We start from the raw sequence: 21,499 nt of genomic DNA on the forward strand, positions 1-21,499 counted from the left end.
GATTTCCTAATTCTTGCTGATAATTTAGTTATAGTGTTCCTTACATTTATCTATTGGATTTCCGTTGTTACTTGATATTTCCCCTTCCTATCTTTAATTGTAAAGTTTTGCCTTTATTTTCTGCTGTACATGATTTAACTGGACAGGTTTATTTGGTAGTCTGGTCCTAGTCTCGTCACTACTTCGTCGGGGTTAGGCCAGGCACTTACCAGCACATGGGTTCGGTTGTGCTGATACTACACTCTGCACTCTTTTGTGCAGATCCCGATACTGTAGTTTTCGGATCGCAGAGAGGTTGCTGCTTCCAGTTCACCAGGCGACCCGAGGTAGTCCTGCAGGCGTCCGCAGGCCTTGGCGTCTCCTTCTATCCCTTAATTCTGTTTCTTTTATGTATTTCAGAGACAACATTGTATTTATCTTTCGGACCCTTATTTGTAGTATTCTTAGACAGTCTGTGAAATTGTGACACCAGTCCTGGGTAGTCTATGTTTAAGGAATTGTACTGGTAATATTTTAATGCTTATAATTTGTTCTTCCGCTTATTTAATTCCTCTGATTACATAATATTGATTCATAACTGTTAAAGGATTAAAAATGAGAAAAAGGTAAATAGTTGAAATAATTGGCTTGCCTAGCTTTCACTAGTAGGCGCCATCACGACCCCCGAGGGTGGAAAATTCAGGTCGTGACAGTTTCCTATATGAGGGAAGGGAAGGGAATATAGGGGAATACGTCAGCTGAAAATTAGGGGATAAGGCATCTTTCTCAACAGAAATGGATAGTTGTCCCTTTTCTATTTTTCAGCATCTTTTAAATTTTGAAACAACCTCTTTTTACCCCAAAACTAACGTTAATAAATTGCTCTTGTCATGAGCAATCCATCAATATAAATTTTGAGCCAAATCAAATGAAACTTCCAAAGCTAATCGGAAAGGGCAGAACTAAGCTTTTCTGAGATATTTGGATCTAACAATCTACAAAATCAAGAAAGTGTTAAGGGAAATGGTTATGTGGTTCGGAGATAGGGAGAGATGGTGAGTGTTTGGTGAAGATTTGGGGAGGTTTAGAGGTGGTGCCGCCGGTGGAGGAACTTGGGGCGGCTAGGGTTTTGAGAGGATTTTGGGAGAGATGCGGAATGAGGGAGATGCGGTATTTGGGGGTTAGGGGATTTTCAGACAATTTTATTTAGTTGGGGTATTAGTTCCCAACCGTTGGATGGGGGGAAATCAGGGGCTAGGATTGAGAGGGCAAAATGGGTGAGTCGTTTGGTTAAAGAGGGGAGATAGACTGGGTGTGGGGCATGGGTTGGACTGGTTGTTTTAAAAAAAGACTGGGCCACCTATTTCTGCCCAAATCAAGTGTAACATGGAAGACCCATTTATTTTTCTTTCTTCCTTCATTATATTTTTCACAATTAACCAGTACAACTCAATAATCCAAATTAGCCCATTTTGCAAAATTGACCTACTTACTATTTTCTAATATTTAAATAATTAATTAACTTAATACTAATGAAAGGAAATTATCAATTTAAAACTAAAAGCTAAAAATATAAAAATGACCATTGTATTTTTGTGATTTTCGTTTAATAATGCATCTAATTAATGTAATTAAATCCTAAATGCAATTAAGATCTAAAATGCCATGAGACGAATACTTGACCATTTTTATGGTGTTTTCTATGATTTTATGATGTCAAATATGCACAAAAAATGCAACTAAATGCAAACATACAATTAAAAAGAAATTTCTAAAATTCTATGAAAATTAAAAACAATTAGAAAATTTATTTTTGCGATTTTTGTAGGAGAATTTTGTAGGGAAAAAATTACGTGCTCATAATAATTACATAGTTAAATTTCTTTTGACATTAAAAATAAAGTTAACAATAATCAAATAAATATTTTTTAGATGGACAAGTAAATAAACTTTAATGTGTGACAAATATATGTGCATATAAGAGATATAAATTTTATTTATCACTAGGTATTGAAAAATCACCTTATAATTATTACTAATTCTCACCCCCCCCCCCCGAATTGGGAGGTGAGAATGAGTCTAATTGGCCCCTTAATTGCATCTAATTTCACATGGACCGAATAATTACTTGATCACACAAACAATCTAAAATTTTATAATAACTTTTTAGTTATAGTCAAATTCAATTACAAGATGTCTTTCTAAACATGCTCTTAATCAGGGGCGGATACACTTGGGAGGAAGTGGCATCATTTGACACGCTTTTGTCGGAGAAAATATTGAATATTTATACTAATATTATATATAAACGAAGCAATATTTAATTAATGACAGCGCTTCCTTGGAAAGAGTATTTTTTGGTCCACTGGTCAAACTCATATGTTAGCTTGTAAAAGTCGTAGGTTTGAGGCTGGAGCTGCACATCCTATCTTTTGAACAAATTAGAGCGAGTATTTTGGTTAAAAATTTTATGCTAAGGAGAATTGAACTTACACCTCCTTTTACAATACTATTTAATTAAACAATTAGGCCAAGGCTCTTCAACTTGTGGGAAAATGAACTTACGCCCTTCCTGTTAATGTTGTGAATCATAAGGATTTGGCTGTCCAGTATGTATTCTAATTTAGGTGCTTTAGCGTTGCCTAAATATTGAATGTTACGTTCATTTATTTGTTTAAACCTAATCCTAGAAAGCGGGTTGTTTTATTAGTTTAACCTATACTTACAACAAAGTTGCCTAGTGGGAAAATATTTCCGCAATCAATATTTTTATCAAATTATACTTATCATGGTTATGTGAGGTAAAAATGAGGCCAAAATGCAAAAAACAAATTATTCATGATTAAGAGACAAATTAAAAGTTAACGTAAAAACACATGCATGTATTCAGGGAGGCTCTAACGTTGTTCAAGTAAGGCTTATGCCTTAGGCCCCAAATTTTGAGGACCCATTTTTAAAAAATATAGGTTTATAAGTACTTAAAAAAATAATATTTAGTACTTTTTATATAAAAGTAGAGTTTTTCTATAGCAGTTGCCTCAAAGAAAAAAAAATTCAAGATTACAATTAATAGATCCTTATCTGAGATTAACAATGTCTCAAGATAAATTAAATGGGTTGGCTATATTATCAAATGAAAATGAATTATTAGAAGAAATCGATTATAAAAAAAAATTGTTAACAACTTTGCATCTCAAAAAGATTGAAAAATATACTTCAAATAAGAATATATATCATAACTTTCTTTTAAAAACTTAGGTCTCACATTGAACTTTGGCTTTAGGCCACACATGTATTGAGCCACCCTGCATGTTTTTTTTTGTACAAACACCTAACTGTTCAAAATTCAAAGACACCTATTAATAGAGAAATGCATTCCTGCATATTTAGTTTCTCCCTTAACAAAATTAAACAGTATTAGTTTGTAGAAGAAAAGTTTATAATGTACAAATGTTAACCAATATAAGATTATAATGAGAAGTAAGGTATCGACCTAACATCTTTAAGCACAAAATAGATGAAATAAGTTCCTAGTTGGATAAATTTGTCATATTTAGGATTTTTTTAGTTTTGAGCGCAATAATTAAGCTTAAAGATGGGCATAGAAACGGAGAAACCGATCGAAAGATTGGATCGAACCAAATTAATTCGATTCTTCGGTTCCAGTTTTTTGGCTTTCGGTATGGTTTTTGATATTAGAATATTAATATTTTGGTTTTTCGATCGGTCTTCGGTATTAGAGTAAACCAGAAATACCGAACATTTTTAAAATAGTTGAATTCCCGTTTATTGAAATCTACTGTATAGTTGCAATTCTATTACAGCTGGTGCTTTAGCAATTATTAGCTGATATGCTATTTGAAGCTGCTGCTTTAACAATTATAGCTGCCGAAGTCTTTAGTAATTATAGCGATTATATTGAAGTCTCCATAGCCTAGGTGATAAGTCGTCGTTCCTGTTCTACCTTATGAATAGTTTCATTTGACCCACATGTACAAATATAGCTGCGCTGAGATTTAGCACTCATGGTGTTTAATTCTTCCCACGGTCTCTTCATTCGTGTATAGTAGGCACTGATATCTAAGGAGCCCTGAACAAGGTCGTTGATCTCCTTTTGGATCTGATATAGCTTTTCCCCATTCGTTTGATCATATCGATCTTCCAGTTCCCTCCATAGCTCGACTGAGTCATTGACATACTCGACAATGTTAGAAATCTCCTTTGCGAGAGAATTAAGGATCCAGGAAGTTACCATATCGTCGAATCTCTCCCATTGATTGAACTAAGGTAAATTAGGGTTAGGCTTCCTACATTCCCCATTTATAAACCCTAATTTGTTTTTGACTGATAGGGATCGTAACACACTCCTTCTCCAATATCTATAGCCAATTCCATTAAACGGACCGGCACTCGCATTACTCCAAGAATGTCCGTAGGGTGAATGTATAAATGATTGCTCATCGATGACTGGTTGATCATTTATGTTCGTACTAGGCGTAATTTCTTTGTTTTGATCGAAAACCATGTGAGAAGCTCTAATCGATGAAATTATCTAATATATCTACCGATTTTGTGAGTAGATAGATCAATTTTGCTGAAAATTCTTCAATTTGTATGAAAATTGCAGATTGAAGTCACAGATCCAAAACCCTAGCATATGACAGAGGAAAAGAGATTTTGAGACACTGAAAAAGAATTCTGGTAGACTTCGAGCAAATGCATTCTACCGGCTCTGATACCATATTGAGATCAATACACTGGAGAAAATATGAAGCTTACTCAGAAGCTTCAATGGTGATTCTTGAAAGTTCCGAGAGAGAAAAAGGGAAAAGTAATTGAGAGGAGAGAGAATAAGATGAAATGTGAAATGGAACTCTAATCTTTCTCATTATTGCATATATATATGTACACATATACTAACCATATTACTTCTACAGATACAACTAAATGTACAACTACTACAATTAACTACACATAGTTACATGCTGACTCGGCATAGTACAAAGAAGAAGCAATAATAATTAAGTCTCTCAATAGGAACATTGGCCAAGCACAAATTGTCGTTCTAATATTGGAAAAAGTATTTTTTAAAATTAATTGACTCTCTCCAAAAGTATTTTTTCAAAAAACGCTTCAAACATGGTAGCTAAACTGTAACGACCCGGCCGGTCGTTTCATGAGCTACCACTCTGTTTTCCCCAATTCTGCTTCTTTATGCTTTGTTCATCTGTGTTATATAGTATCGGGTTGGTTGGTTCAAATTCAGAAGGGTTTTGGAAAGGTTAGAGACACTTAGTCTCTTTTGAGTAAGCTTAAGTTGGAAAAGTCAACCGCATGTTGACTTATGTGAAATAGGTCTCGGATGTGAATTCCGATGGTTTGAATAGCTTCGTGAGGTGATTTGGGACTTAGGAGCATGATCGGAATGTCTTTTGGAGGTCCGGAGTAGATTTAGGCTTGAATTGGCGAAATAGGAATTTTGGCGTTTTCCGGTTGGTAGCAGAGATTTTGATATAGGGGTCAAAATAGAATTCCGGAAGTTGCAGTAGGTCCGTTATGTCATTTTTGACGTGTGTGCAAAATTTCAGGTCATTCGGACGAGGTTTGATAGACTTTTTGATCAAAAGCGGAATTCGAAAGTTTTTAGAGTTTTAGGCTTGAATCCGTGGTTAATTTGATGTTTCGATATTGTTTTAGGTGTTTTGAAGATTAGTAAAAGTTTGGAAGGTGGTATATGACTTGCTCGTGCTTTTGGTTGAGGTCCCGAGGGCCTCGGGGTGATTTTAGATGGTTGACGGGAGGTTTTGAGTTGGAATATGCAGCTGAAGTGCTAAGTTTCTGTCATAACCGCACCTGCGGCTTGGGGACCACAGGTGCGGGCCCGGAGAAGCGGAAGTGAAGTCGCAGATGCGGCCAAAAGAGGGAAAGGCTGGAGCCGCAGAAGCCGAACTTTGGGCGCACCTGCGATGGCGCAGGTGCGAAAATTTGATCGCAGGTGCGGTGGCTGAGCGGATAAGTGAAATCCGCAGATGCGCACCTGGGACTGCAGGTGCGGGTCCGCAAGTGCGAGAATTTGACCACAGATGCGGTTTTGCTGGGGCAGAACATATATATTTCACCCTTCGCGAATTTGGGTTATTTTTCATAACATTTCAAACGGGAAAAAGCTTTGGAGAGCAAATTCAAGGGAGAATTCAAGAGGGATTCTTAGAGGTGAGGTCCTTGGTCCCTAAACTCGTTTTTATGATGATTTTTAAGGTTGTAAGATTGACATCTATCGGAAAATCAGTAGCAAATTGGGGGTTAGGGCTTGGAAAATTACAGACCTAAAATTTGGGATTTGAGGGGTCATTTGTGGTTGGATTTTGGTAAATTTGGTATGCATGAACTCGTGGGAGGATAAGGATTCCATTGATGTTAATTTTGTCGGATTCCGAGACGTGGACCCGGGGTTCGGGTTTGGCCAATTTCGGGTTTCTTGATGCAATTTAATTATTTTCGCATGGGCTTCGTTCCCTTAGCATATTCTAATGTTGTGATACTGATTTTGGGTGGATTCGAAGCGAGTTGAGGCCGATTCCAGAGGCAAAGGCATCACGGGCTAGAGTATGGACCGGATTGAGGTAAGTAATGATTGTAAATGTTGTCCTGAGGGTATGAAACCCCGGATTTCACTTTGTTGTGCTATTTTAAGGTGACGCACACGCTAGGTGACGAGTGTGGGGTCATCCATTAAGTCGCGTATTTTACTTGAAAACTATTTGATATTGTTATATTTTGGAAAATATTATTGTGTTGGGGCTAAATGCTGTGTCTGGGCCTTGTGCCGGTTGTCTGGACCCTTAGGGGCTTTTACTACTGTTTTTCCTCATTGTTTTGGTTTAATGTTTTCACTCAGTCATACTATGTTCTTACTGTTTTCATAACTCGGTTTTATTTACTCCTTTTGATGTCATAAATGATTTTGAGCCGAGTGCTTGTTTTACTGTCAGCTCGAGGGCTTGAGTGAGATCTGACTGAGTGAGGCCGAGGGCCTATGTTATAAGGAAATTGTGATTTATTGTGAGGCCGAGGGCCTGATTGATCTATGCAACGAGTTGGCTTGTTATTATAAGGCCAAGTGCCTGATTTGATATGCCACGAGGTGGCTTGTGATAGCGCTTGGGCTGTAAGGAGCCCCTCCCGAAGTCTGTATACCCCCAGTGAGCATGAGTACCCAGTGTGAGATGTGATATTGCCCGAGGGGCTGTTGTGGTTTCATGTTACTGCCCGAGGGGCCGATTACGAGTGATTGTGAGGTAGTCCGAGGGGCTGGTTCTGTTGATATTTTGCCCGAGGGGTGGTTATTGATTTATGTTGATGCCCGAGGGGCTGTTTTTCATTTCTACACTTTTACTCACCGTTTACGTCACTCGATTGAAACTGTTGAAAAGTGTTTTAGAATGGTTTTACTGAACTGAGATGTTTTACGAGTTTTACTGCTTTATTGCATTGTTCTAAACTCATACTGTTTTGCGGTAGCATTATGCTGTGGTTTACGTGCTTTCTTACTGCTCAGATGCCTTTATTTTTATTACTTAGTGAGTTGGCGTACTCACATTACTCCCTGCACCTTGTGTGTAGATCCAGGAGTCTCGGGTCATGCTAGCGAGTGCTGATTTGTCTTCCAGCAGGCTTCGGAGTTGACTAGGTAGCTGCTTGGCGTTCGCAGCCCAGTGCCTCTCCTTCCTATCTCATATAGTCTTGATCAGCATTTCTTTCAGACTATGTTGTCTTTATCTTATTCCCAGACGAGTTGTAGTTGCTCATGACTGGTGACACCCCGATGTTGGGCTGTGTTTTGATTTCCGCACTGTTTATCTCGACTTATATTATGGGATTTCTAGTTAATTATTGACTTTAAATGCCTTATAATGAATTGCTTATTAGTTTGGGGTTTGGGTCGGCTGGCCTAGTTTCACGATAGGTGCCATCACGACCGGGCTCGTTTTATGGTCGTGACAAGTTGGTATCAGAGCCTTGGTTACATAGGTCTCATGAGTCATGAGCAGGTTTAGTAGAGTCTCACGGATCGGTACGAAGACGTCTGTATTTATCTTCTGGAGGCTGCAGAACCATTAGGAAAACTTCTTATTCTTGAATTCCTGTCGTGCGAATCTGTTGATGCTAGTACTAAACTTCTGTTATTCTATTCTCTCACAGATGGTGAGGACACGCACTACCGGTTAGGATGAACGACCACCAGTACCACCAGCTGGGGCCACTAGAGGCCGAGGACGCGGTCGAGGCCGTAGTAGGGGTAGGGGTGTAGCCCGCACAGCAGCTAGGGCAGCACCTGCAGATCCACCAGCAGTACCAGTTCTGGATCAGGCTCCCGTTGTGGACGCTCCAGCAGCACCAGCTTAGGCACCGGCTATGCCTATTGTCATTCCAGGTCTTCAGGAGACCTTGACCCAGATCTTGACCGTGTGCACTAGTCTTGCTTAGGCGGTCGTAGTTTCTACTACCGCAGCCACTTCTCAGGCCGGGGGAGGCACTCAGACTCCCGCCGCCCGCACACCCGAGCAGGTTGTTCCGGGATTGCAGACACCGGAGGCACCACTAGCTCTGCCGGTGGCAGCTGCTCAGGGTTATGTAGCTCCGGTTATACCAGAGGACGAGCAGCGCAGATTGGAGAGGTTTGGGAGACTTCAGCCTCCAACTTTCAATGGTACAGAGGGCGAGGATGCCTAGGGTTTCTTCGACATGTGTTAGAGGATTCTTCGCACCGCGGGTATTCTGGAGACTACTGAGGTCGCATTCACTACTTTTCAGTTCACTGGAGCTGCCTTCACTTTGTGGGAGGCTTATGAGAGGCATAGGCCTGTTGATATGGCTCCCCTTACCTGGCAGCAGTTCTCTGCTCTCTTTGTGGAGAAGTATGTGCCACAGTCCCGCATGGAGGAGCTGCGCAGGTAGTTCGAGTAGTTGCGACAGGGAGATATGACTGTGACACAGTACGAGATGAGGTTCTCAAAGTTAGCTCGTCATTTTATCTAGTTGGTTTCTATAGATAGAGAGAGGCTCAGGAGGTTCGTTGATGGCCTCACATATCAGCTTCGGATTCTCATGACCAGGGAGAGGGTGCCAGGTGCTACTTTTGAGGAGTTTGTTGATATTGCTCATGAGAATGAGACAGTCCGTCGCCGGGAGCGAGAGGAGAGGAAGGCCAAGAGGCCTCGGGGATCTGGCAGTTTTGGGGGTCCTCCTTCGAGAGGTCAGTTTTAGCACGGCAGAGGACACCGCCCTGCGCATCTCTCGTTTCATCTATTCATGTCTCTACTCCGGTGGGCGGTACTGTTGTGGTAGACCGTGTATACCGGTCGTGTGTTGTGTCTATTGGGGGTCTTGAGACCCGAGTGGATCTTCTGTTACTTTGCATGGTGGACTTCGATGTGATATTGGGCATGGATTGGTTATCTTCGTGCCAGGCTATTTTGGACTATCACGCCAAGATAGTGACATTAGTTATGCCGGGTGTGCCACAAATTGAGTGGCGAGGTTTATCTGATTATGTTCCTAGCAGGGTAATCTCATTCTTGAAGGCCCAGCGTACGGTTGGGAAAGGTTGTCTTTCATACTTAGCATTTGTGAGGGATGTCAGTGCAGAGACTCCCAGCATTGATTCTGTTCCAGTTGTGAGGGATTTTCCCGATGTGTTTCCTGCAGACCTACCAGGCATGCCACCGGACAGGGATATTTATTTTGGTATTGACCTGGTGTCGGGCACTCAGCCCATCTCTATTCCATCGTATCGTATGGCTCCAGCGGAGTTGAAGGAGCAGCTTCAGGAACTCCTTGATAAGGGGTTCATTCGGCCTAGTGTTTCGCCGTGGGGTGCGCCTGTTCTGTTCGTGAAGAAGAAGGATGGCACTGTGAGGATGTGCACTGATTACAGGCAGTTGAACAAGGTCACAATTAAGAACAAGTATCCCCTGCCTCGCATTGATGATTTGTTCGACCAACTTCAGGGAGCAAGGGTGTTCTCCAAGATTGATCTCCGTTCAGAGTATCACCAGCGAAGATCAGGTACTCGGATATTCTTAAGACAGCTTTCAGGACCCGATATGGTCACTATGAGTTCCTTGTGATGTCTTTTGGGCTGACCAATTCCCCAGCAGCGTTCATGCATTTAATGAACAGCGTGTTCCGGCCGTATCTCGACTCGTTTGTCATAGTTTTCATTGATGATATTCTGGTATACTAGCATAATCAAGAGGAGCACGCAGAGCATTTGAGAGTGGTATTGCAGAGATTGAGGGAGAGAAGCTTTATGAAAAGTTCTCCAAGTGTGAGTTCTGGCTCGGTTCAGTGGCTTTCTTGGGGCACGTGGTATCCAGCGAGGGTATTCAGGTTGATCTGAAGAAGATAGAGGTGGTTCAGAGTTGTCCCGGGCCATCCTCAACCACAGAGATTCGTAGTTTTCTTGGCTCGCGAGTTATTACCGTCGGTTCGTTAAGGGATTTTCATCTATTACATCACCCTTGACCAAGTTGACTCAGAAGGGTGCTCCATTCTAGTGGTCGGATGAGTGTGAGGCGAGCCTTCAAAAGCTCAAGACTGCCTTGACCACAGCTCCAGTGTTAGTTTTGCCATCAGCTTCAGGTTCATATACAGTGTGTTGTGATGCTTCGAGAGTGGGTATTGGATGTGTGTTGATGCAGGAGGGTAGAGTTATTGCTTATTCTTCTCGTCAGTTAAAGCCCCATGAGAAGAACTACCCTGTTCATGACCTAGAGTTGGCTGCCATTGTTCACGCGTTGAAGATTTTGAGGCATTATTTGTATGGTGTGTCTTGTGAGGTGTTTACTGATCATCGTAGCCTCCAACACTTGTTTAAGTAGAAAGATCTCAATTTGAGGCAGCAGAGATGGTTGGAGCTGCTAAAGGACTATGATAGTTCTATCTTGTACCATCAGGGGAAGGCCAATGTAGTGGCCGATGCTTTGAGTAGGAAGGAGGTGAGTATGGGTAGTTTGGCATATATTCATGTTGGGGAGAGACCTCTTGCAGTTGATGTTCAGGCCTTGGACAATCGGTTTGTGAGGTTGGATATTTCAGAGCTCAGTCGGGTCTTAGCTTGTGTGGTTTCTCGGTCTTCCTTGTCTGATCGCATCAGAGAGCGCCAGTATGATGATCCTCACTTGCTTGTCCTTAAGGACAGAGTTCAGCATGACGATGCCAGAGATATAACTATTGGTGATGATGGGGTGTTGAGGATGCAGGGCCGGATATGTGTGCCCAATGTGGATGGGCTTCGGGAGTTGATTCTGGAGGAGGCCCACAGCTCGCGGTATTCTATTCATCCGGGTGCTGCGAAGATGTATCAGGATCTGAGACAGCATTTTTGGTGGAGGTGAATGAAGAAGGATATTGTGGGATTTGTAGCTTGCTCTCTCAATTGTCAGTAGGTGAAATAAGAGCATCAAAGACCGGGTGGCTTGCTTCAGCAGATGGATATTCCAGAGTGGAAGTGGGAGCGGATCACCATGGATTTTGTAGTTGGGCTCCCACGGACTCTGAAGAAGTTCGATGCTATTTTGGTGATTATGGATCGGCTGACCAAGTCCGCGCACTTCATTCCTGTGTGTACTTCCTATTCTTCAGAGCGGTTGGCAGAGATCTATATCCGAGAGATTGTTCGCTTGCATGGTGTCCCAGTTTCTATCATTTCAGATAGAGGCACTCAGTTTACTTTGCAGTTTTGGATGGTCGTGTAGAGAGAGTTGGGTACTCAGATCGAGTTGAGCACAGCTTTTCACCCTTAGACGAACGGGCAGTCAGAGCGCACTATTCAGATATTGGAGGACATGTTACGCGCTTGTGTGATTGACTTTGGTGGTTCATGGGATCAGTTTCTACCGCTCGCGGAGTTTGCTTATAATAACAGCTATCAGTCGAGTATTCAGATGGCTCCATATGAGGCTCTATATGGGAGACGGTGTAGATCTCCAGTTGGATGGTTCGAGCCGGGCGAGGCCAGGATTTTGGGTACTGATTTGGTGCAGAATGCTTTAGACAAGATAAAGGTGATTCAGGAGAAACTCCGTACAGCGCAGTCAAGGCAAAAGAGTTATGCTGACAGGAAGGTCCGTGATGTGTCCTATATGGTTGGGGGAGAAGGTTCTACTGAATGTGTCACCCATGAAGGGTGTTTGTGAGATTTGGGAAGAAGGGTAAATTGAGTCCTCGGTTCATTGGGCCTTTTGAGGTGCTTCGGAGGATTGGGGAGGTGGCTTATGAGCTTGCTTTGCCACCTAGCTTGTCGAGTGTGCATCTGGTGTTTCATGTTTCTATGCTCCGGAAGTATACTGGGGATCCGTCTCATGTTCTGGATTTCAGCACGGTTCAGTTAGAGGGATATTTGACTTATGATGTGGAGCCAGCAGCCATTATGGAGCGTCAGGTTCGAAAGTTGATGTCGAAGGATATAGCTTCAGTGGAAGTGCAGTGGAGAGGTCGGCCCGTGGAGGAGGCTACCTGGGAGACCGAGCGGGAGATGCGGAGCAGATATCCTCACCTATTCGAGGCTTCAGGTATGTTTCTTGACTCGTTCGAGGATGAACGTTTGTTTAAGAGAGGGAGGATGTAACGACCCGGCTGGTCGTTTCATGAGCTACTGCTTCGTTTTCCCTATTTCTGCTTCTTTATGCTTTGTTCATCTGTGTTATATAGTATCGGGTTGGTTGGTTCGAATTCGGAAGGGTTTTGGAAAGGTTAGAGACACTTAGTCTCTTTTGAGTAAGCTTAAGTTGGAAAAGTCAACCGCATGTTCACTTATGTGAAATAGGTCTCGGGTGTGAATTCTGATGGTTCGAATAGCTTCGTAAGGTGATTTGTGACTTATTAGCATGATCGGAATGTGTTTTGGAGGTCCGAAGTATATTTAGGCTTGAATTTGCGAAATTGGAATTTTGGCGTTTTTCGGTTGGTAGCGGAGATTTTGATATAGGGGTCGGAATGGAATTCCGGAAGTTGCAGTAGGTCTGTTGTGTCATCTATGACGTGTGTGCAAAATTTTAGGTCATTCGGACGAGGTTTGATAGACTTTTTGATCAAAAGCGGAATTCGGAAGTTTTTAGAGTTGTTGGGCATGAATCCGTGGTTAATTTGATATTTCGGTGTTGTTTTAGGTGTTTTGAAGATTGGTACAAGTTTGGAAGGTGGTATATGACTTGCTCCTGCTTTTGGTGGAGGTCTTGGGGGCCTCGGGGTGATTTCGGATGGTTGACGGGAGGTTTTGAGTTGGAATGTGCAGCTGAAGTGCTAAGTTCCTGTCATTACCGCACCTGGGGCTTGGGGACCGCAGGTGCAGACCTGCAGAAGCGGAAGTGAAGTCGCAGATGCGGCCAAGAGAGGGAAAGGCTGGAGCCCCAGAAGCAGAACTTTGGGAGCACTTGCGATGGCATAGGTGCGAGAATTTGATCGCAGGTGCGGTGGCTGGGCGGATAAGTGAAATCCGCAGATGCGCATCTGGGACCGCAGGTGCGAGAATTAGACCGCAGATGCGGTTTTGCTGGGTCAGAACATATATATTTCACCCTTCGCGAATTTGGGTTATTTTTCATAACATTTCAAACGGGAAGAATCTTCGGAGAGGAAATTCATGGGAGAATTCAAGAGGGTTTCTTAGAGGTAAGGTCCTTGGTTCCTAAACTCGTTTTTATGATGATTTTTAAGGTTGTAAGCTTGACATCTTTGGGAAAATCAGTAGCAAATTGGGGGTTAGGGCATGAAAAATTGGAGACCTAAAATTTGGGATTTGAGGGGTCATTTGTGGTTAGATTTTGGTAAATTTGGTATGCATGAACTCGTGGGAGGATAAGGATTTCATTGATGTTAATTTTGTCGGATTCCGAGATGTGGTCTCGGGAATCGAGTTTGGTCAATTTCGGGTTTCTTGATGCAATTTGATTATTTTGGCATGGGCTTCATTCCCTTAGCATATTCAAATGTTGTGATACTGATTTTGGGTAGATTCGACGCGAGTTGAGGCCGATTCGAGAGGCAAAGGCATCGCGGGTTAGAGTTTGGACCGGATTGAGGTAAGTAATGATTGTAAATGTTATCCTGAGGGTATGAAACCTCAGATTTCACTTCGCTGTGCTATTTTGAGGTAACGCACATGCTAGGTGACGAGCGTGGGGTCGTGCACCATTGGGGATTGTGACTTGGTCCGTCTCGTACGACTATTAAGTCACGTATTTTACTTGAAAACTGTTTGATATTGTTATATTTTGGATAATATTATTGTGTTGGGGCTAAATGTCGTGTTTGGGCCTTGTGCCAATTGTTTAGACACTTAGGGGCTTTTATTACCGTTTTTCCTCACTGTTTTGGTGTAATGTTTACACTCAGCCATGCTATGTTCTTACTGTTTTCATAACTCGGTTTTATTCACTCCTTTTGATTTCATAAATAATTTTTTTCCAAGTACTTGTTTTACTGTCAGCTCGAGGGGCTTGAGTGAGATCTGACTGAGTAAGGTCGGGGCCTATGTTGTGAGGATATTGTGATTTATTGTGAGGCCGAGGGCCTGATTGATCTATGCCACGAGTTGGCTTGTTGTTATAAGGCCGAGAGCCTGATTTGTTATGCCACAAGGTGGCTTGTGATAGCGCTTGGGCTGTAAGGAGCCCCTCCCGAAGTCTGTACACCCCCAGTTAGCGCGGGTACCCAATGTGAGATGTGATATTGCCCGAGGGGCTGTTGTGGTTCCATGTTACTACCCGAGGGGACGATTACGAGTGATTGTGAGGTAGCCCGAGGGGCTGGTTCTGTTGATATTTAGCCCGAGGGGCGGTTATTGATTTATGTTGATGCCCGAGGGGCTGTTTTTCATTTCTACACTTTTACTCACCGTTTACATCACTCGTTTGAAACTGTTGAAAAGTGTTTAAGAATGGTTTTACTGAACTAAGATATTTTACGAGTTTTGCTGCTTTATGTTATTGTTCTAAACTCATACTGTTTTGCAGTAGCATTAGGCTGTGGTTTACGTGCTTTCTTACTGCTCAGCTGCCTTTACTTTTATTACTTACTAAGGTTGCGTACTCACATTACTCCTTGCACCTTGTGTGCAGATCGAGGAGTCTCGGGTCACGCTAATGAGTGCTGATTTGTCTTCCAGCAGGCTTCGGAGTTGACTAGGTAGATGCTTGGCGTTCGCAGCCCAGTGCCTCTCCTTCTTATCTCATATAGTCTTGTATCAGCATTTCTTTCAGACTATGTTGTCTTTATCTTATTCCTAGACGAGTTATAGTTGCTCATGACTGGTGACACCCCGATGTCGGGCTGTGTTTTGATTTCTGCACTGTTTATCTCGACTTATATTATGGGATTTCTAGTTAATTATTAACTTTAAATGTCTTATAATGAATTGCTTATTAGTTACGGGTTTGTGTCGGCTGGCCTAATTTCACGATAGGCGCCATCACGACCGGGCTCGTTTTATGGTCGTAACATAAACACTTTTCAAAGTAAGCAGATTTTGGAAGCTTGGTCAAATATGCTATTAAACTGGTAGGCAAAATTGCAGCGTATATGGCACCGTATCATGTAAGTCCCCATTAAATCAACCCAAAGTTTAATAATTAACTTAAATAGTCGCTCACTTCATCGCTTTAACTAAAAATAGCCGATGGATGTATAACATATGGATAATCCATGTATAATATTTCTAATAATCGTGTATAATCTATGTCTGACTAGAGAAAATAAATGGTAACTCCCACTGGCTATTTATGTAAGGGAAACTTACACAAATGTCCCAAATAAATCTCAACTTACCAACCTCTAGCCATTAGTCATAGACTTACCAAAACTAGCCAACAAAAATTGAAAAACCAAATAATAGGATTCTTTCTCTCAAAGAATCACATGCAAAAGTCACCTTCCATATTTTTAAACGTGATTAGCAACATTAGATACAAGACGGGAAGGAAATTTTATGGACGGGGTAGCAAATAAGGTGATGAAATACAAAAATCTATGCAATATTCCAAAAATCTAAACAAAAAAGGAACTTTTTCAATGGGTATAGTTGAAATTCATTGAAAATATATAGATAAGCCAATATACAAATTTTGAGGAAGATTGGAGGTGATTTGGACTGGTTTTGTATCAAAATTCGTAATTAAATCGAGTTCAAAAAAGTCTTCTGCGACACATGTATCAAACATGTATCACGCATGTATCTCACACACAGGCATACATGGATATACATGTGATACACAATTGATACAAATATGATACATGTGTGATACACAAATGATACAGAGTGTGATACACATCTCATTTTTTTCATGTTCAGCTTTTACTTCGAATTTTCAATTCAAACCACCTCAAAACTTCACCAAATCATCCCAAAACTGAGATTCAAGCTCCTTAAGTTGTGCCCAATCTATTCTAATAACACCCACTCAAAACAAAGCAAAAATTTGATATTTTTTTGCTACAAATAGCTAATTGGCTAAATTGGCTAATATTAGTAATATTTTATCAATTGGCCAATTTTTGTAATGAGCTACTTATAAATGGACATAGCTGGTAATTTCCCTTTATGTAAAGATTCCAATCAAGATTAACTCCTGGGCTATCAGTCCACTTTTATTGGGCTTCGTAGAAAAAAAAGTAAAATTTTACTACTAGAGCCACTAGTAAGGCCTTGATACCAAGGGAGTCATATGCTGGTGATAATTCTCGACTCTAGTCTCTTGAAGGAACTACAAATAGAATACCTTGGGACACTGCTTAATAAAACAAAGAAATGGGTTATTTATTATTATGTAAGAAGGCAAGTCTTTGTTTATCAGAGCACAACATGAACATCATCTCTCTTAAGAAAAACATAAAAACCCCATATAAGTATATATATATTCAAGATAAAACTTCAATAAGAGACCTAAGGCCAAAGACTGGTCTTATATTGTAACGAGTAAAGCCAGCTTCAAGGAATAGCTTTTCCCATTCTTCCTCCGTTCTTTCTTTAGCAGTAAAAACCATTGCCATTAACATGTCAAACATGAGCTTCACTTCAGTCATGTCTGGTTCTTCTTCATCTCTATTCAATACCATGTCAATGATAAGGACTTTCTTCCCTTTTATTCCCTCTTCATTCTCTGCAATAGCTTCTCTGCATTTCTTCAGTAGCTTAACACAATCCTCGTCTTTCCAACTGTGCAATACATGCTGCAAAACATAACAATGTGACATTGTATCGAACTTCGATTAATTTGAACAAATGTTCTGCCAAATTCAAAGATGGTTAATTAGATAAAACAAACGTAAAATTAGTTTTAACAATCTAAGTTTACGAACTAATCTTTTAAGTAATTTCATAGTGTGGCTAAAAGTTAAACTCATCTTTATAAAGGATATATTAAGTATAAAGTTCTTGTACATACCTTAAGCAAAATGACATCAGCGTGGGGAATAAATTGAAACATATCCCCTCTAACATAGCTTAAATTCTCACTTTGTGGCATGTTGGCAACAACATGTGGAAGATCAAGGACAGTGCATTTCAAGTGAGGAAATGCCTCCAAAATGGTCTTAGCTATAATCCCAGTGCCCCCTCCAACATCAACTAATGAGTTCATCCCCTCAACTACTTCCCTGCAGTCCTTCACAATTAATGTCATCATTTGGGAATCACTAGCCATTCCTTCATTGAAAACTCTGTCGAATCGTGGATTTTGTGCACAAAACTCCCACATAGGTAACCCATGTGCTGTCTCAAATGTTGTTGCTTCTTCATTCTTATTGCGAAACCATTCACCCAATAATTGCCAAGTATTGAAAAGGACAGGATCAGCTATTACTCTTACACAAGGTGACAAGTTTGGGATTTCACTTTTTAGAAGCAGCCTTGAAGGAGTTGTCAAAATATATCCTTCTGTCTCTGAGTTTTCGTCGACCTTTGATGTAGCAAAGAATCCAGAGTGCACCAACAGGCGCATTAGTCGATAAATGCCAATTGATTTTGATGAGGGAATTTTGAGTGCTGAAAGTAGCTCAGGAAGAGTGATTGGTTTTTTTGTGGTTATGTATAATATCTGGTATGCCTAATTGAATGGCACAATTCAAGGCTATGGAATTTGCATAACCAAATGCATGCTTGTAGATATGAGCCTGTGCTTTGAACAACTCATTAATATTAACTGTTTCCATTATTAGCTCAGGAAGTTCCCTACAATTGTTGCTGAAACTAGGCAATTGTGATACATGAGCTATCTTTATGTATTGAGCTAGGCTTGTAATGGTATGCTCAGAATTGTGACAAGTCACTCTTTTCTTTTGTCATATGGTTCATTGTTGGCTTAATAAGTGTGAGTGTAACATTCAAATGTCAGCTCTAAGCTTATTCTCATGTTTATCTTAGGACTTCAATTTCCTGTCTTTTAGCATTGAAACTTAACCGCCCTTTTGTTTGTTTTTATATATCCGTCTCTGTATTTGCTCTTTCTGCTTTTCTTTAAAATTTTCTCAGGAACTAATTCCAAATATCAAACACTACCCATGTTAAGGCTTTTCTGGTTTTGATGAGCTCATTTTTTTACAACTAAAAATATAAAAAAAGTTAAAATCTTTAGCTTTCCTTTTTAAAAATTGGTTATTTATTATTAAGTCGAAAATAATAAACAGCTATACCAAGTACGTGCAGAGCTAGCTATTGCAAAATCATTTTCATTTCATTTACTTCAATCAGTTCAGTCATGTCTGGTTCTTCATCATCTCTATTCAGCACTATGTCTATGATAATGACCTTCCCTTTTTTTCCTTCGTTTTTAACCTCTTCTCTGCATCTCTTTAGCATCTTCACACAATCCTCATCACTCCAATTATGCATAACAACCTGCAAAAGAAAAAAAATCATATTTTCAATTTTAAGCATCGGATAAAGTTTCTTAACTTTTTGTTAGGCATTGGTATAACCAAGAAATCAAGACGTGGAAATTAGAAGAGTGGGGATTCAAATCGCCTATTTTTCCGTTCTAGCAACAAAAAAAAGAGTAATAATGTAATAACCGAACTTAACAGACCCTTCATAAATATCACAATTAACGACCTATAACTTTTAATATAGAAACTATATAGTAATTGAAAGACTACATAATAAAGTATGAACATTGAAGTTGCGAAGGGGTTTTCGAATAATAAAAAATTGATGCTTCCTCGGCCATGAGGAACATGGATTAACATTATGCTATTCTTACAAGTGACTCTGTACAGACATATAGATTAAGTATAGTACTCTCTGTGATATTCCTTTTTTTAGTCAATTCTAAAATATTCTATACAGTTTAACTTTAAATTGTTGATTTTATCCTTAATAAAATAATTTATAGCCATACGTATATCTATAATTTATTTTAGATCACAAGTTTCAGTAATTTTCTTATCGTTTTAAACTTCATAATCAGTCAAGCACCATCACAAAAATTGGACGAGCTGAGTGAGTATATGTCAACTTGTGAACAAATTAAAACAAACAAATGGTATGTTTGGTACGAAGGAAAATATTTTCCATGAAAAATATTTTCCTAGAAAATGAGTGGTAGGATGGGCGATGATGGAGTCGGTAGGTGGGGCTGTGGGAGTGGGTTGGTGGGGGTTGGTAGGGATGGGGAATAGGGTGGGGACGGTAGGTGAGGGTGTTGGAGTAGGTTGGTGGGGGTTGGTAGGGATGGGATATGGTGGAAAAGGTTGAAAAAGAGCTCGGAAGAAAAATGAGTTCATTAGAAAAATATTTTCAAAACATTTAAGTTAACCAAACAAGAGAAAGTTGAAAACTTTCTTCGTACCAAACACACCCAAAAACTAGTACTCCTGTTTTACCTTAAACAAAATGGCATCAGCAGAGGGAATTGACTGAAACATGTCACCTCCCACATATTTCAAGTTATCTGTATTTGGCATGTTAGCAACAACACGAGGGAGGTCTAAGACAGTGCATTTTATATGAGGAAATGCACCCAAAATAGTCTTAGCCATAACACCAGTGCCTCCTCCAACATCAACCAAGGAATCTAGCTCTTCAAAAATTTCTCTACAGTCCTTCACTACCAAACTCATCAGTTGGGAATCACTAGCCATTGCTTCATCGAAAGCTTTGTTGAATCTTGGATTTTGATAACAATATTCCTACATGGATGCACCTTGTGCTGTTTCAAATGGGGTGGTTTCATTTCCAAGAAACCAATCCCCTAAAGATTGCCATGGATTCACCATAACAGGATCAACCATTGCTCTAACAAAAGGTGGCAAATTTGGGATTTCACTATTCAGAAGCAGCTTAGAAGAAGCTGTAGGAACATAACCTTGTTGAATTTCTGAGATTTCGTCAAGCTTTTTAGTAGCGAAAAAGCCGGAGTGTACGCATCAGTCGATGAATTCCATTTGATTTTGCAGGAGGAAGTTTCAGCTCTGAAACTAACTCAGAGAGAGTCATTGGTTGTTTATGACTATGAATTATGTCCGGTATGCCTAACTGAATAGCTCAACGAAGAACCATGGAATTTGCAAGACTGAAGGCATGCTTGTAGATATGAGCCTGAGCTCGGAACATTTCAGTAGCTGTTGGAACATCATTAGCCTCCATATTGATCAGAATTTCCCCGCTCTTTTTCTTCTTAAGTTGGTATTGATATGAACTAGCTATGATTTGTTACAACTTACAAAGAAAGGTTCAATGAAGATAAACTTGTGGGGGCGACAAACATATAATATCTTGCATGACTTTATTTGATCGAGATATGAAAAGGATCCTAGTGGACATAATGAGGACAGTGCATGTAACGCATTTCGATACCACTTGATACTCGTATCTAATAATTCTGCCTACAATACTTAAAAAATGAGAAAAAAATTTATTACTCCCTCCGGTTCATAATAAGTGATTTTTTGGCTTCTTTTTTGTGGTCCAAAATAAGTAATTTTTCCAGATTTCAAGAATGAATTAATTGTTTTTTTCCTATATTGCCCTTGGAGTAAATAATGTTGGAGTATGTGTTAGGAGTGTTTATGTGAAAAAATAGTAAAGGTGAATATAGTCAATTTTATTGCTAATTAATGTTAAAAGGTGAGTTTCTTAATATGTGTGAAAACAACCAAAAAATCACTTATTTGGACCGAAGGGAGTATTTTCTTCGGCCCACAATAAGTGACCAATTTACTTTTTTATTTTGGTCCGAAATAAGTGTCCATTTATATAATCAAGAAAAAATTCAGTTTGTTTTTCCAAAATTACCCTTATGTACGTATCTCTAAAAGGTCATTTAATCCTCACATTTGAGGAGAGAAGTAAGTGCTACTACAACTATGCTTCAACATTTAATTAAGGATAGTTTAGTTACACTAACTATTTTTGTCTAGGATTTAGTATTTCACTAGTTAACTTATCCGCACTTCGCGCGGTAAAAAGTGAATTCACCAAATAGCTTTTTTTGTAAATATAGTCGAGAATATTATATATATATAT

At 40.1% G+C, this 21,499-nt stretch overlaps 1 protein-coding gene and 1 pseudogene across 1 annotated transcript; both read right to left on the minus strand.

The window, feature by feature from the left end:
* LOC109222938 lies at positions 16,794-18,330 on the minus strand (annotated as a pseudogene).
* LOC109207600 (isoflavone-7-O-methyltransferase 9-like) lies at positions 18,653-20,895 on the minus strand. The gene is made up of 2 exons (XM_019370544.1): positions 19,858-20,895; positions 18,653-18,874 (listed from the first exon to the last, which is right to left on the minus strand). Exons 1-2 carry the CDS (start codon positions 20,113-20,115, stop codon positions 18,689-18,691), a joined length of 444 nt encoding a protein of 147 aa, XP_019226089.1. The 5' UTR covers positions 20,116-20,895; the 3' UTR covers positions 18,653-18,688.

Source organism: Nicotiana attenuata, chromosome 2 (genome assembly GCF_001879085.1).
Source record: "Nicotiana attenuata strain UT chromosome 2, NIATTr2, whole genome shotgun sequence".
Classification (NCBI taxonomy): Eukaryota; Viridiplantae; Streptophyta; class Magnoliopsida; order Solanales; family Solanaceae; genus Nicotiana; species Nicotiana attenuata.